General features: G+C 44.8%; 1 protein-coding gene across 2 annotated transcripts in view; it reads right to left on the reverse strand.

Moving 5' to 3' along the window:
• fbxo38 (F-box protein 38) overlaps positions 1 to 15,429 on the reverse strand; it is an 82,192-nt gene that overhangs the window by 9,505 nt on the left and 57,258 nt on the right. For both annotated transcript variants that reach the window (XM_056284033.1, XM_056284025.1), the window contains 3 exons: positions 10,926 to 11,702; positions 4,288 to 4,388; positions 217 to 319 (listed from right to left, as the gene is read on the reverse strand). In XM_056284033.1, the coding sequence (XP_056140008.1) occupies positions 217 to 319; positions 4,288 to 4,388; positions 10,926 to 11,702 (981 nt within the window). The remainder of the gene's footprint in view (positions 1 to 216; positions 320 to 4,287; positions 4,389 to 10,925; positions 11,703 to 15,429) is intronic.

The following is a 15,429-nucleotide window of genomic DNA, read 5'->3' on the forward strand; positions in this document are numbered from 1 at the left end:
ACGAAGAAATTGGTACTGTCCTGCTCAGGGAGTATTTCTCATAGCACCTACACCTACCAGAATGCATTGCATGCAAGTATCGCCATCCATAAAATCCTCTGCGCTAGTGTTGTGGGACATCAATTTCACAATTTCACCATCTGAAAAGTTGCTGCCCTGACAAGTCCAGAAAGAAAACCACTGAGCCTCCTCTTGCACACTCACACATGCACCTACCGTGGACAAACATCATCTTGGGACAGTCTTTGAGAACCAGGTCTGTGATTCCACAGTTGGTCAACGTGATGCCCACTAGGTTTTTACTCTTCAAAGATAAAACCTACGGGACAGAAATAATTATTTAATATTTTAAACCAATAAAAGGTGTTCTTAAATCACAAGCACATCACTTTTAGCTGTGCATTAGAATGGTGACTAAACACGAATGAAGTGAATGCTAAACTTTTCAGCACTGTAGCATTATTATCAATTGCCATAACTAGCATTCAAATTTGCAAAAATGTAAATTCAGATGCAGCTGTAAAAAAAAAAATTGATCCAAATTTTTCTTTCACACGCCCTCTGCCAGTTTAGACAACCCACAAAAAGAAGAAGAAAAAGAATGAAGAAAGGCGCCTTATTACGCATTGTAGTTACAGTGAATGTGTCTCTGCTTGTAACCATCCTATAGCAGCAGTGGGCAGCTGCAGCGCCCGTGGACCAACTCCAGTTCTTCTTTCCATTGCCTTGCTCAGGGGCACAGGCAGGAGTGTTAACCCTAACATGCATGTCTTTTTGATGGTGGGAGGAAATCGGAGCACCCAGAGGAAACCCACACAGACACGGGGAGAACATGCAAACTCCACAGAGAAAGGACCTGGGGTTCAGACCCAGGACCTTCTTGCTGTGAGGCAACATTGCTAACCACTGGGCCACCGTGCCGCCCCCCAAAAGATCTGACCTAAATCAATATGAAATACATTGATAACAATATAGTGTACAGTACAGTGTACAACACTTTGGAAGCACCTTTCCAATATGGCAGTGCACTCCTTCTTAAGCCCCTGACCTTGTGGCATGGGGGGCAAAAATGTAGAAATGTCTGGTGACATTCAAATGTTGCCCCACTTCTACCATGGGGCTTTCTGCACACGATGAAAACAGGCACCACATCATAACACCTCCACAGCAGCCGGCTATGATACCAGGTAAAATGATGTATGCAGAGACTTGTGCCGGTCTCCATACCATAGAATTCTGATCGGTCAGAAACATCAGAACCCAGGATAAATGAGACCAGGCAATATTTTACAAATCTGCCAGTGTTCATTGATTTGGTTCCCTGGTCCACTGCAGCTGCAGTTTGTTGTTCCTTTACTGAAAGAGGTGGAACTCTTTAAGGTTCTGTGGTTGTCATCTCCCATCTGTGTCAGTGTGCGATGAGTTGAACATTCTTTCATAGTTCTTTTGGGATCACTAAGGAAGTCAACTGACAGAGAGGCAAGATTGAGATGGTTTGGACATGTGTGGAGGAGAGATGCTGGGTACATTGGGAGAAGGATGGTGAATATGGAGCTGCCAGGGAAGAGGAGAAGAGGAAGGCAAAAGAGGAGGTTTATGGATGTGGTGAGGAAGGACATGCAGGTGGCTGGTGTGACAGAGGAAGATGCAGAGTACAGGAAGAGATGGAAATGGATGATCCGCTGTGGCGCCCCCTAACAGGAGTAGCCGGAAGTAATAGTAGTAATGAACTCAACTGACGTTATTAAATGTCCGTATTAATAATGCGGAGCATGCTGGAACACTGACAGTTCATATATTGATAAAGGCGTTACTCCAACTAGAAACAGTCATGTCTAAACCCTTTATCTGATCATCTTTACTGGGGTAAGGCCAACATCAGATGAAGCATCTAACACATTTACGATACTTATATTGCTGATTTGTGTTTTTGAAACTGCATGCTGGGCGTCCGGGGGGGATAGCGTGATCCTCCCACGCGCTACGCCCCCCTGGTGAAACTCCTCACTGTCAGGTGAAAAGAAGCGGCTGGCGACTCCACATGTATCGGAGGAGACGTGGTAGTCTGCAGCCCTCCCCGGATCGGCAGAGGGGGTGGAGCAGAGACTGGGGCGGCTCGGAAGAGTGGGGCAATTGGCCGGATACAATTGGGGAGAAAAGGGGGGGGGGGATCCACAAAAAAAACAGGAACTGCATGGAGAAGATCAGTTGACAAAGTGAATGGGATGTTCTTATAACAAACACAGGAGAATGCCGGGTTGTGAGGAAAACCAGACAGACAAAACAGCTGCTACGTCACTGGGGTGCAAGTCCAGTGAAGTAGAAGGCATACTGCCACAAGCTGAGGACCAGGATGCTCATCACTGATGTTCAGTTCATGCCGTGGCAGTGTCATCAAGTCCATCAGGAAACAAGCGAGTGACTTAAGTTGCAACCTTTATCCCACATACAGAATAAAAAGGGTCACCCCAGAGCTGTTGGCAAATCATGTACATCAGACAGCTGCTTTTGCTCCACCGGTCGGGCGTTTTTCCTTGGCCAGACATGCCTATCAGAAGGCTGCTATTGTTGCCTCTCCAGTTCTACACGTTCCTCTTATGTGTTTCCAAACTGGAGAGGTTGTGATAAAAGGCTGATTGGGGAAAACCTCCGTTGCTTGTTCTCTTTTTTTCCCCCAGAACTTTGAGCAACAGTCCAGCGTTTCAAGTCTGAGGCGCAACATCTGGAATAAACCATAATTTGGGCGAAGCGCCAAACTTGGGCTCGGGATTCTGCTGAGTAGCTGCCAGGTCAGTAGATAGAGGCGTTTCAGTAACTGGTAGTGACGATTTATCATTTGTGCTGGGTCACCTGCAGGGGAGTGTGCCGGTACTGTCAGCAGCCTGGCTGGTCCATATCAGTTCTTCAGAAACTTCAGGGTGGATGCTGCCGATATCGATGACAGGAGTCATTCATCCTCCTTAATGTGATGTAGTATGGACATCCCTATTTGAAGCTCAGATATCCTCCCTCGAAGGTCGGTCAGTGCCTGTGCTAGCTGTGCTAGCTGTGGTAGCTGTGGTAGCTGTGCTAGCTGTGCTAGCTGTGGTAGCTGTAGCAGTCTGTGCAGCTTGCTGAAGACGGCAAGGTGTATGGAGGCATTTTGCTTCATTAGCCAGCCTAATGACCCAGGCTAAAGGTAATGGCTTGACTAGTAGGCCACATAAGCATAGATATGATAATACCAGACATTGTGGCAGGATGAGGAAAATCACAGGAGACGAAGGCAAGTTTGAACTTTATTCCTCAGCTCCAAAACCAAACTGAAACAGGGACAACCTTGCACCAGAGAGCCCGGGAACGTAAACCACGCCCCCAGCCCACAGCCCTACTGGGTGAGAGGCATAGCCCCCCTAGTGTCCGCCACAACATCACATATTCTATTCATAAAATGATGCAGCTATTACGCTACGTAAGCACAAGCGATATTGTTATCTTGGCTTGTCTGCTGGCACAGCTCATGACACCATGGTGCCACCGTGCTGCGATAAACACATCCTCTAATGCCAGTTAGGGCCAATAGGTCACTTTAAAATAAAAAATAGTCCCATTTCTTTCACATTTTTTTCCCATTTCTCTCCCCGATTGTACTTGGCCAATTACCTCACTCTTCCGAGCCTTCCCGGTCTCTGCTCCACCCCCTCTGCTGATCCAGGGAGGGCTGCAGACTACCACATGCCTCCTCCCGTACATGTGGAGTCACCAGCCGCTTCTTTTTGTCTGACAGTGAGGAGTTTCACCAGGGGGATGTAGCACGTGGGAGGATCACGCTATTCCTGCCAGTTCCCCCTCCCCCCGAACAGGCGCCTCGACCGACCAGAGGAGGCGCTAGTGCAGCGACCAGGACACACACCCACATCCGGCTTCCCACCCGCAGACACAGCCAATTGTTTCTGTAGGGACACCCAACCAAGCTGGAGGTAACACCAGGATTCGAACCAGCAATCCCTATGTTGGTAGGCAACGGAGTAGACTGCCACGCTACCCGACGCAGCATATTTAATTTTAATAGCCGTTTCAATAGCCCCATTAATTTGCATAATATTATATATATATATATATATATACACACACACACACATACACATACATAAGCTATAAAATACAGGCAACTGAAATATAAAAACAGATTCAATTACACGGACATAAGATCACAGATGCAGGGTACAATATAGTGAGAGAGATGGATGTGTTGTGATCCTCTCACGAGCAGAATGACAGGTTAAATGTATGAGTGTGTGTGTGTACCTGGACATGGTCATCCTCAGTGACGGGGTCGGAGGTGCTAGTTGATTTGTCAAAAGTTCGTTTCCTTCTAACGGCTATACGAGGCCTTGCTCTTGACAGTTCTACACAACATTAACAACAACGACAAGACATTAAATTGCAGGGAAGTCACACTGAACTACATAACAGACGATGCTGCAGGTGCAATACAACTCATATCAACACAAGTCTGTGACACACAAGTGCTCTGGGTGTTGACTTCAGCTGGCTCTGTCATGCACATACAGCGATGAAACCTGCTCAGCTCTCACCTGTGATCACGTGGTACAAAAACCACATATATGATAATCAAAATCAGCAGGAACATCAGGGGAGTCATGGATAACATTTTCTACAGGCTCTTTAATATAATATATCAACATGGATACAGGAAGAAAGATTTTAATGCATAGCCGTACAGACCTGTTTCGTGCGTCTCGCACTCATCAGCTGCGAGACGCACGAAATAGGCCTGTACGGCTATGCATTAAAATCTTTTTCCCTGTATCCGTGTTGATATTCCACTCCTCATTAGTCAAGCACACACAACACTGTTGAGTTTTGGAAAAAAAACGCTATATATACACTACCGTTCAAAAGTTTGGGATCACCCAAACAATTTTGTGTTTTCCATGAAAAGTCACACTTATTCACCACCATATGTTGTGAAATGAATAGAAAATAGAGTCAAGACATTGACAAGGTTAGAAATAATGATTTGTATTTGAAATAAGATTTTTTTTACATCAAACTTTGCTTTCGTCAAAGAATCCTCCATTTGCAGCAATTACAGCATTGCAGACCTTTGGCATTCTAGCTGGTAATTTGTTGAGGTAATCTGGAGAAATTGCACCCCACGCTTCCAGAAGCAGCTCCCACAAGTTGGATTGGTTGGATGGGCACTTCTTGCGTACCATACGGTCAAGCTGCTCCCACAACAGCTCAATGGGGTTCAGATCTGGTGACTGCGCTGGCCACTCCATTACCGATAGAATACCAGCTGCCTGCTTCTGCTCTAAATAGTTCTTGCACAATTTGGAGGTGTGTTTAGGGTCATTGTCCTGTTGTAGGATGAAATTGGCTCCAATCAAGCGCTGTCCACTGGGTATGGCATGGCGTTGCAAAATGGAGTGATAGCCTTCCTTATTCAGAATCCCTTTTACCCTGTACAAATCTCCCACCTTACCAGCACCAAAGCAACCCCAGACCATCACATTACCTCCACCATGCTTAACAGATGGCGTCAGGCATTCTTCCAGCATCTTTTCATTTGTTCTGCGTCTCACAAACGTTCTTCTTTGTGATCCAAACACCTCAAACTTGGATTCATCCGTCCACAACACTTTTTTCCAGTCTTCCTCTGTCCAATGTCTGTGTTCTTTTGCCCATCTTAATCTTTTTCTTTTATTGGTCAGTCTCAGATATGGCTTTTTCTTTGCCACTCTGCCCTGAAGCCCAGAATCCCGCAGCCGCCTCTTCACTGTAGATGTTGACACTGGTGTTTTGCGGGTACTATTTAATGAAGATGCCAGTTGGGGACCTGTGAGGCGTCTGTTTCTCAAACTAGAGACTCTAATGTACTTATCTTCTTGCTCAGTTGTGCAACGCGGCCTCCCACTTCTTTTTCTACTCTGGTTAGAGCCTGTTTGTGCTGTCCTCTGAAGGGAGTAGTACACACCGGTGTAGGAAATCTTCAATTTCTTAGCAATTTCTCGCATGGAATAGCCTTCATTTCTAAGAACAAGAATAGACTGTCGAGTTTCAGATGAAAGTTCTCTTTTTCTGGCCATTTTGAGCGTTTAATTGACCCCACAAATGTGATGCTCCAGAAACTCAATCTGCTCAAAGGAAGGTCAGTTTTGTAGCTTCTGTAACGAGCTAAACTGTTTTCAGATGTGCGAACATGATTGCACAAGGGTTTTCTAATCATCAATTAGCCTTCTGAGCCAATGAGCAAACACATTGTACCATTAGAACACTGGAGTGATAGTTGCTTGAAATGGGCCTCTATACACCTATGTAGATACTGCACCAAAAACCAGACATTTGCAGCTAGAATAGTCATTTACCACATTAGCAATGTATAGAGTGTATTTCTTTAAAGTTAAGACTAGTTTAAAGTTATCTTCATTGAAAAGTACAGTGCTTTTCCTTCAAAAATATGGACATTTCAATGTGATCCCAAACTTTTGAACGGTAGTGTATATATATATAAAAATCACATACACTCCAAACAAGAAAACGAAATGTTCAAAAATAATATGATTTATAAAAAAATAAATTAAAAAAAAAATGAAAATAAAATAAATAAAAATAAAAAATAAAAATAAAATAAATATTTAAAAAAATATTAAAAAGAAAATTAAAAAAAATTGTATATATTTATTAATTTAACCTTTATTTAACCAGGAGGACCCCGTTGAGATTACAAACCTCTTTTTCAAATAAAATATAAAATAATGCAAATAAATATAAAATATCAAAAATAAAATACAACATATATATAAAAATAAAACCTTTCATATGGCAAAAATAATTGCATTTATAAAACCTTTCATATGGCAAATCCTGAACACCTTCCCCTTATAAATCTCCAACCAACCCAAAACTGTGCACACATGTACGAGCCTCTCATCCCATTTCGTTACCACAAGACATAAATGGATATTGAAACACTCTACTGTATTATTAAGATACACATTAACACCCAAGTTCCTCAATAAACTCAACGGCAACCTCTGAAGAGAAACCTAAAAGACACAATCTCACAAACTGTGAGATAGAAACGCTGGCTGATGAGGTGTACAGACCAGCGTTTTCAGGTGGACTATTCAACAAAAGGGGGTGTGTAGAATGGCCAAATGTCACAAAAATGGGTAACACAACCAGCTCTGAGCCCCACACTGTTAGAGTTAGAGAACGGTCAGTCAGGAAAGTGGAAGTCCACTGGCGGAGAGAGGAGACACCAGAGGTCACTGTAGTCTGATGCCAAAACTGCTGCCGCTATGGGAGAAACTCAGATTGCAGAACCAACTGCACACTAACAGCACTACAAACCAGTGCTGATGGGGGGTCACGGATAGTTCTTCTCATTTATACTTAGTGTTCACAAGCACCCTCTCCATTTTCAAAATGCTTCTAAAGAATGTATGAAGAGTAGACGGTGCATGTAGGCTGAGATGATGGAGCGCTGTAGAGACTGACAGTGTAGCAGTAGTGTCCGGTGGTGCAGACGTGGCTCTAAGACTCAGGGGTGGGCAGTCTTATCCAGAAAGGGGCAGTGTGGGTGCAGGTCTTTGTTCCAACCAAGCAGTTACACACCTGTGTCTCCTAATAAAATCCCTCAGCACAGACTCTACTGGTTAATTAGTGGGATCAGGTGTGTGACTGCTCAGTAGGAACAAAAACTTGCACCCACACCGGTCCTTTCTGGATAAGATTGCCCACCCCTGCAAGTAGAGGGGGAGGGTGCACCACCAGACTGCTGAGGGACAACCAGGCAGAGCCCTCACAGATATCAGCTGTAGCTTAGAGTAAATGTAACGCAGGTGCAGAGCTTTTCATAGAAGGAACACCATCAACTGCCTGTAGGCAACGACCGCATGTAGGTTTCATCCGCAGGGTTCCTACACATTTTCTATTTCAGAATTCCATACTTTTCCAGACTCAAATTTCCAGACTTCTTGGTAGATTTTCCAGACTCAGCCAACCAGGCTTTATATCTGGGATTGTCAAGCCAGCCCTCGGAGAACTTGCACTTACCCATTGTGGCTGTTCAACCCACACTCCTACACTGAAACTTGGATGATGTTCCACTGTCAATCATCGCTGCCCAAAGAGGAAGTAGACTAACCGCTGCTACCTATACTCGTGCTACTTCCCCTTAACTTATTGAATAAATAATGTTATACTACTGTTCCCCCATATTTTTAAGTCTCTTTAATAAATAAGAACAGAAAATGAGTTGAAAAAAGGAAAATCATTTAATTTTCACAGCGTCTGTGCAGCCTTCTTTATTCACCGTGTCCATGGAAACGACGATGAACGCAGCCGTATCCTTACACAGAAAAGATAGTCCGTTTACTGCTCTGATAACTACATCGCTGCATAACTCATAAATGTTCACACAAGCTGGATATGTGGTTATGTGTGATGCTATGTACACTATATATACGTACAGTATACATGTACAGTATATATGTACAGTATACATGTAGTATACAAGTACAGTATGTACAATATATATGTACAGTACATGTTCAGTATATATGTACAGTATACATGTACAGTATACATATGCAGTATATGTTCAGTATATATGTACGTATACATATACAGTATACATGCACAGTATATATGTACAGCATATATGTACAGTATATATGTACAATATATATGCACAGTATATATATACAGTATATGTTCAGTATATATGTACAATATATATGTACAGTATACATATACAGCATATGTTCAGTATATATGTACAGTATATATGTACAGTATACATGTACAGTATACACTCACTGGCCACTTTATTAGGTACACCTTGCTAGTACCGGGTTGGACCCCCTTTTGCCTTCAGAACTGCCTTAATCCTTCGTGGCATAGATTCAACAAGGTACTGGAAACATTCCTCAGAGAGTTTGGTCCATATTGACTTGATAGCATCACGCAGTTGCTGCAGATTTGTCGGCTGCACATCCATGATGCGAATCTCCCGGTCCACCACATCCCAAAGGTGCTCTATAGGATTGAGATCTGGTGACTGTGGAGGCCATTTGAGTACAGTGAACTCATTGTCATGTTCAAGAAACCAGTCTGAGATGATTCGAGCTTTATGACATGGCGCGTTAACCTGCTGGAAGTAGCCATCAGAAGATGGGAACACTGTGGTCATAAAGGGATGGACATGGTCAGCAACAATACTCAGGTAGGCTGTGGCGTTGACACGATGCTCAATTGGTACTAAGGGGCCCAAAGTGTGCCAAGAAAATATCCCCCACACCATTACACCACCACCACCAGCCTGAACCATTGATACAAGGCAGGATGGATCCATGCTTTCATGTTGTTGACGCCAAATTCTGACCCTACCATCCGAATGTCGCAGCAGAAATCGATACTCATCAGACCAGGCAACGTTTTTCCAATCTTCTATTGTCCAATTTTGGTGAGCCTGTGCGAATTGTAGCCTCAGTTTCCTGTTCTTAGCTGACAGGAGTGGCACCCGGTGTGGTCTTCTGCTGCTGTAGCCCATCTGCCTCAAGGTTCGACGTGTTGTGCGTTCAGAGATGCTCTTCTGCATACCTCGGTTGTAATGAGTGGTTATTTGAGTTACTGTTGCCTTTCTATCAGCTCGAACCAGTCTGGCCATTCTCCTCTGACCTCTGGCATCAACAAGGCATTTTCGCCCACAGAACTGCCGCTCACTGGATATTTTCTCTTTTTCGGACCATTCTCTGTAAACCCTAGAGATGGTTGTGTGTGAAAATCCCAGTAGATCAGCAGTTTCTGAAATACTCAGACCAGCCTGTCTGGCACCAACAACCATGCCACGTTCAAAGTCACTTAAATCACCTTTCTTCCCCATTCGGATGCTCGGTTTGAACTGCAGCAGATCGTCTTGACCATGTCTATATGCCTAAATGCATTGAGTTGCTGCCATGTGATTGGCTGATTAGAAATTTGTGTTAACGAGCAGTTGGACGGGTGTGCCTAATAAAGTGGCCGGTGAGTGTATATGCAATTCGAAGATACTGCCGAATTTTCTTTAACTAATTTGGTGGCTAGTGTCCGTTGTTGGTGCAGTTATAAGGCACTTGGGGCGGGGCTGTTTTGCAGGGTTTGACGTACGGGCGTAGAGGCAGCTCCGCGTAGGAGTGTGCGTTCAGTCGCACGCCATACTTCCTGCCTCGTTTCTGACGACATCAAGCTGGCTCTAGCCCGCGCTCTCTCATACGGTGGTGAACATGTTGGCTGCACTGGCTGCCTGCTTCAAACGTCACGGCAAACACGCTGCTTGTACCATCAGTTTATTTCTAGAAATCCTGAATTTTATATTTTAGAAAACAGAATAGGGGCAATAGTCTGGAAACAAATATTTATCCATACCCTCTTTTCTTTTTTTCAATACTTATCCAGACCTGGAAATGACTAAAATCAATTTCCATACTTTTCCATACTGCATAGGAGCCCTGCACCTGATACTCATCTCCTCTACAAACGACTGTATGCTGAAAGAGTGAAATGTACTGAATGAAAAGCTATTTATGGTTTACTTCATTCTTTTGCCATGATAGATGTGATTTCCTGGTGTCTCCAATATGTATGACCCATGGGTCGAAGTTTACATGGCAGTATACACAGTCTCACGTCAAGTTCACTTTTTATAACTCAAACGTGTGGTGCGGGAAATTACGTACACAAACATTTTGTGCACACATAACGTTTGTACATGACACCCGAGGAAACACTCCATTTTCTCCCTTCAATTGTGCAACTGTGCAAGTATTAAACATGGCAGCAGTAATCAAATGGACTACGCTGTGAAGCCTTGGAATCAAGGTTGCCTAGAAACTGTGATTGGACAATACTGATTAACGCAATCTCAAGCTTACCTGCCTCATTGGCCAGGGGTACGGATGATATTCGGCTGCGTGATCTTGTCAAAGGTCTCCTGGGAACAAACTCTTCCCCTCCATTCCTCTCCTGCTGTACACTTGAGGAAGAGTGTGATCCAGGAGAGTCAAGTGGTCTCTCTCCCTGCCCAGCTGTTCCTCTTTTCTGTACGTGGGCTCCAGCGGTCCCTCTTGGCTCCATATCAGTCTTAACTCCACTGGTCCTAGCCCAATTTGGATTTCCAGTTTCTCTCCCAACCCCAGTAGTTGGCCTCTCCCTAACCTCACCGGTACAAGTTCCTCCGACCCTTGCTTCACACGAGCCTACTCTTCCTCCTTTGTTTTGGCAAGCTCCAGCACCTGTTTTAGGCGGTTCCACAGATCTTTGGGTTGTCCCAGCCAAAACCTTCCTAGATCCAGCCTCAGGCCTTGCCCTAGTCTCCCCAGCCTGCTCTATCTCAGCCCCTATCCTTGCAGGCACAACTCCATGTCTCATCTCAGTCCTTCCTCCTGCTCCCGCAATCCCACTTCCTTGCCTTACCCCAGTCTCAGCTCCCTCCCTTATACCAGATTCCCCATCCCCAACCCCAATGATTTGTCTTCCACCAGTGGCACCGCCACTGGTGCTGTTCTCTGCGGCAGCCTTCATATCAGCCTTGATCTGTTCACTGGTCACCTGACAGCTCTTCTCACAGCTGCTTCCTGTGTCCTGAGCTGCTGTCACTGTGACTCCTACTGCTGGGGTACCACGCCGCCGAAGGGGTGTCTTTCCTTTACCTGAAAACACAAACACTGGCTTATAGTCGTTCCCTGAATATAAATAATCCTTATTAATCACAAGTTTACCTCTAGTTTTAACCCTTGATGCATTTTCTCAGGTGAAGACAGGCAAAAAAAAAAAAAACAAAAAAACAAAACAAAACAAAAAAAAAACAAAACAAAACAAAAACACCAAAAACGTTCTCCCAAGTGTTTAGGCTGTAACTGTAATGAACTTTTAGTCTCCTACAAAACATACATAAAAAAGCATGACCAAGAACCAGTCATGTTCAATATAATCACAAAAAAACATATTCAAAGAGAACAGGTTTCTTTTTGTTTCTCATTTGAATCAAAATGTACCTGATGAGATACTAAGAAATAAAATACTACATGGGCTTACGCGGTCTAACTATCAGATCGAGTGCCATGCACCATCTGATGTCAAGGCACAGGCCTTCTCTCTGTTCCCGGAGCCAAGAAGAACTAAGCAGGTTGCAAAACACTTTCTCAATGCGAACATTTTCTTTGGAGTAGTCCTCTTTCTGATATAAGACAGGCTGATTCTGTAGTCTGGTTTTTTTGGGGGGGACCCAGTGTCAGTGTGTGAGGTTAGGATAGTCTTTTTAGTTAGTACTACACTGTAGGTCCTACCGATGGGAATCTTCCCAATTCTGTCTTTCTTGAAAGCTTCTGAACCCCTCTAAACATCTGTCTGTCTGTCTGTCTGCATGATTGCTGTGAGCGTGTGAGTCTGCCTGTTGAATGCCTGAGTCCTCTCTTAGGGCGCTTACATAGTCTGTAAGTACAGGGTGCAGACACTGTACGGACGGACCACACCTTTTCTTGTCATAGTGCAGTCATACCAACGCGTACCCAAGGCCTACATTCCCACAGTCTTTGCGTGTCATTTTCCTTTTCTGCAGGAAGTTACAGACTGTAAACAACATGGCGCTGTCCACGGATGAGGAAGACGAGTTGCTCTGTTGCCAGGCTGTGTTGGAAATAAAACCCTGGCGGAGGTGGTATGTTCGACCGCTTAACGAGCGGAGGGATACAGAGAGGGAGTTCAGCATGTTGATGAGGGATACGAGAAGTATGGATGAGGAAAAACATCGTCTCCATACTGTATAAAAGTTGTAAAGCCACGAAGAAGAAACTGAAGAAGGTTTCGGTGCCACACGAAATGCATGTCGCTGTGAAACAGTTTCAAGTACCCCCTGAGACGCTCTTTTAGGATTTCATACTAGTCTCAAAGGTGGCATCTCCTGGATATATGATGTAATTAATCAGGAATCGTGAACACACGCAAGTACATAAAATGAAACGAAATATCGTCTCCCCAGCCCACAGCAGTGCAGCACAAAGACAAAAACACATATCCCAAAACTACAAGAACTACAGGAACACATATATCTAAACTAACACATATATCCAAACACACATATCCAAACTAACACATATATCCAAACTAACACACATATCCAAGCTAAAAAAAAAAAATCACTGTCCAAGGGAACAAACACCAGCCAGGATGACTGTTGGAACTGCCGGTCTGCAGTTAGCTTAGCCTGCCCCGCTCCCACATCCTGTCAGACCCCTCGGTGTTTCCTCTTCAGGCGCAGCTCCATGCAGGGGCCATGTTCCTTGGGCCCACAGGACGCAGCAGACCAGGCTCCTTCGGCCAATCCGAGACCAGCTCTCCCAGCCAGACACCCTAGACACACCTCCCTGCACTCCATACGACAACACCAAAAACACCACAGTCAACGCCAGGCAAGGCCGCCACCACACCACCTTCGGTGTTAGCGGAACTCCTGGTCTGCATGGGCTAGCAGTTAGCTTAGCCTGCTCCGCTTCTGCATCCTGTCAGACCGCTTCGGTGTTACCTCCTCAGATGCAGCGCCGGGCAGGGCTGTACAGGATCTAGCAGACCAAACTCTCCCAGCCAATCCAGCGCCAGCTCTCCCAGCCATCAAACGAAGACAAAACTTAGATGCAGATGTGGACAAAGACACTGCATTGACAGTATTGAGTGAGGCTGCTGCAAACAGTCTAACTGGCTTTAATTCAATGTATTTTCCAATGTGCAACATCACATCTCTTTGAGAGATTTCTGAATTATGAAGCAGGACAGCTGACAGTTCTTGCGCCATAAATTACCATGCAGGAGTACAGAAGTGGTTAAGTGGTAGAAAACCAAAACTTTCCAAAAACAAAATTTGAAGTTTCCTCATGCCAATGATAGTGTGATTACTACACAGCACAAAGCAATGCAGCAGATATTTTGGTCACCTTCACCTTCAGTGCATGCAATTAAGGAAGCCTGGGAACAAGGAAGTTAAACATCTATCATATACAATTATATCTCTCACTCCCTTTCTCAAAAGACAGACAGACAGATATAGGTACATAGACAATCAGGGTGCTTGCCATTTTCACAAATGTTATGCCATGGAAAGTACTTAGAAAAGGACTATGTACAGTGTCCTGCAAAAGTATTCAACCCCCTTGACAGTCATTAGTAATTTCTGGATTATAAAAGATACCCACACATCTGTTCCTGAACAATATGATTGTTGTGAACCCATAAGCTCTAACAGCATGTTCCCACAGCCAAAATAAGTTATCCTTATGTTTCACTGAATCTTTATTAATAAATTAAAAGCTAAAATAGGGAGCTGAGCCGGAAGGCAAAGCTCTCAATTTACCAGTCAATCTTCGTTCCAACCCTCACCTGTGGTCATGAGCTTTGGGTAGTGAGCGAAAGGGTGAGATCGCGGATACAAGCGGCTGAAATGAGTTTCCTCCATAGGGTGTCTGGGCTCAGCCTTAGAGATAGGGTGAGGAGCTCGGACATCCGGAGGGAGCTCGGAGTAGAGCCACTGCTCCTTTGTGTTGAAAGGAGCAAGTTGAGGTGGTTCAGGCATCTGATTAGGATGCCTCCTGGGCGCCCTCCTTTGGAGGTTTTCCGGGCACGTCCAACTGGGAGGAGACCCCGAGGTACACTCAGAACTCGCTGGAGTGACTACATGTCCAATCTGGCCTGGGAACACCTTGGGATCCCCCAGGAGGAGCTGGAGGGCGTTGCTGGGGAGAGGGACGTCTGGAGTGCCCTACCTAGTTTGCTGCCGCCGCAACCAGACCTGGGAGAAGCGGCTGATGATGAGATGAGATGAGATGAGATGAGATGACATGAGTGCCCTTCAAGGGTCTCTTGCACTCTCTCTCTCTCTGTCTCTTTCTCTTTCTCTCCTTGTAGCCTGTGTCTTTAAATGCATTGTAATTCTATTTGTCCCCCTTTGGCTCAAGATGACCAGATGTGTAACCAAACTATGGTATATTGCAAAGGCAATGTATATTCATTAGTTGGCTAAAGCTGACCAATAAATAAGTCTTTCCTAACCCAGCCACTAAGGATGCACAAGCCAGTGCATTCTTAGTGCTGGTCCCGAGCAGGATAAATGGGGAGGGTTGTGTCAGGAAGGGCATCTGGCGTAAAACCTTTGCGAAATCATATTTGCGGATCATAAATCAGATTTCCATAATGGATCAGTCGAGGCCTGAGTTATCAATGACTGCCACCAGTACTGTTAACCAGCAGGGTGCTGGTGGAAACTATGCTACTGTTGGGCAAAGGAGAAGGAGAAGGGGAAGGCATGTCCAGAGGGCAGCGAGAGAGGAGGAAGGGTAGGAGTGTGGAGACGAGAGTCAGAACTTTGAATGTTGGCACTATGACTGGTAA

This window comes from Lampris incognitus, chromosome 1 (assembly GCF_029633865.1).
Source record: "Lampris incognitus isolate fLamInc1 chromosome 1, fLamInc1.hap2, whole genome shotgun sequence".
NCBI classification, from domain to species: Eukaryota; Metazoa; Chordata; class Actinopteri; order Lampriformes; family Lampridae; genus Lampris; species Lampris incognitus.